Source organism: Morone saxatilis, unplaced genomic scaffold (genome assembly GCF_004916995.1).
Source record: "Morone saxatilis isolate NCDOM2014 unplaced genomic scaffold, NCSU_SB_2.0 Contig23, whole genome shotgun sequence".
Lineage (NCBI taxonomy): Eukaryota > Metazoa > Chordata > Actinopteri > Moronidae > Morone > Morone saxatilis.
Window position 1 is genome coordinate 778,747 of NW_023339796.1, and position 624 is coordinate 779,370.

The 624-nt window shown below is 38.8% G+C and overlaps 1 protein-coding gene across 1 annotated transcript; it reads left to right on the forward strand.

Annotated features, from left to right (window-relative positions):
• Positions 1-283: 283 nt before the first annotated feature.
• On the forward strand, positions 284-624 carry mplkip (M-phase specific PLK1 interacting protein; the record flags this gene model as incomplete). The annotated part of the gene is given in 1 exon segment (XM_035671021.1): positions 284-624. A coding segment is annotated over 1 exon segment (111 nt), but the record flags the coding sequence as incomplete, so codon positions are not given.

Here is a 624-nt window from a genome sequence, read left to right on the forward strand (position 1 = left end):
TAATAAATTACGTGGTATCGGATCGGTGCCTGGACTCCAGTACTCGCCGATACCGATGGAGCAATTTCCGATACTGGTATCGGAATCCGAACAACTCTAGTTTAAATCAAAGTTATGAATCATTTATGTTGCAGCAGTTTCTTTATTTATTGAATTATTATTCAATCAATAAGAGCAGTAACAGCAGGTAGATGTGGTGGTTTTTAGCCTGTTTAAGTCTGTTTGTAGTCACACAGATTTCTTTTAAATAACTGGACATAAAGTTTGTTTGTTTGTTTGTTTTCAGTCTGGATCTTCAGACTCTTCAGTGGAGAAATATTTCAGTCCATCGATGCTGCAGGATCCCTGGGCGGCCCTGCAGCCTATCGCAGCCGCAGACAGACAAACAACCTGATAGGAAACAACAACAACAGACTCATCAGCAGTAAACAACCTTCTGAGCACGCTCAGTCACCAGCACTCTCTGTTTCTCGGCAGCTTTATTATTGAAAAGATTTCAGGGATCAAACTCACTGACGTTTTTAACAAAATGTTTTCTAACAGTTTTTAAAGGACATCAGATAATTCTTTGTGTGTTTTATTCACCGGCTGTTTTATTTTAGAAAATAAAACAATGAAAGGGCA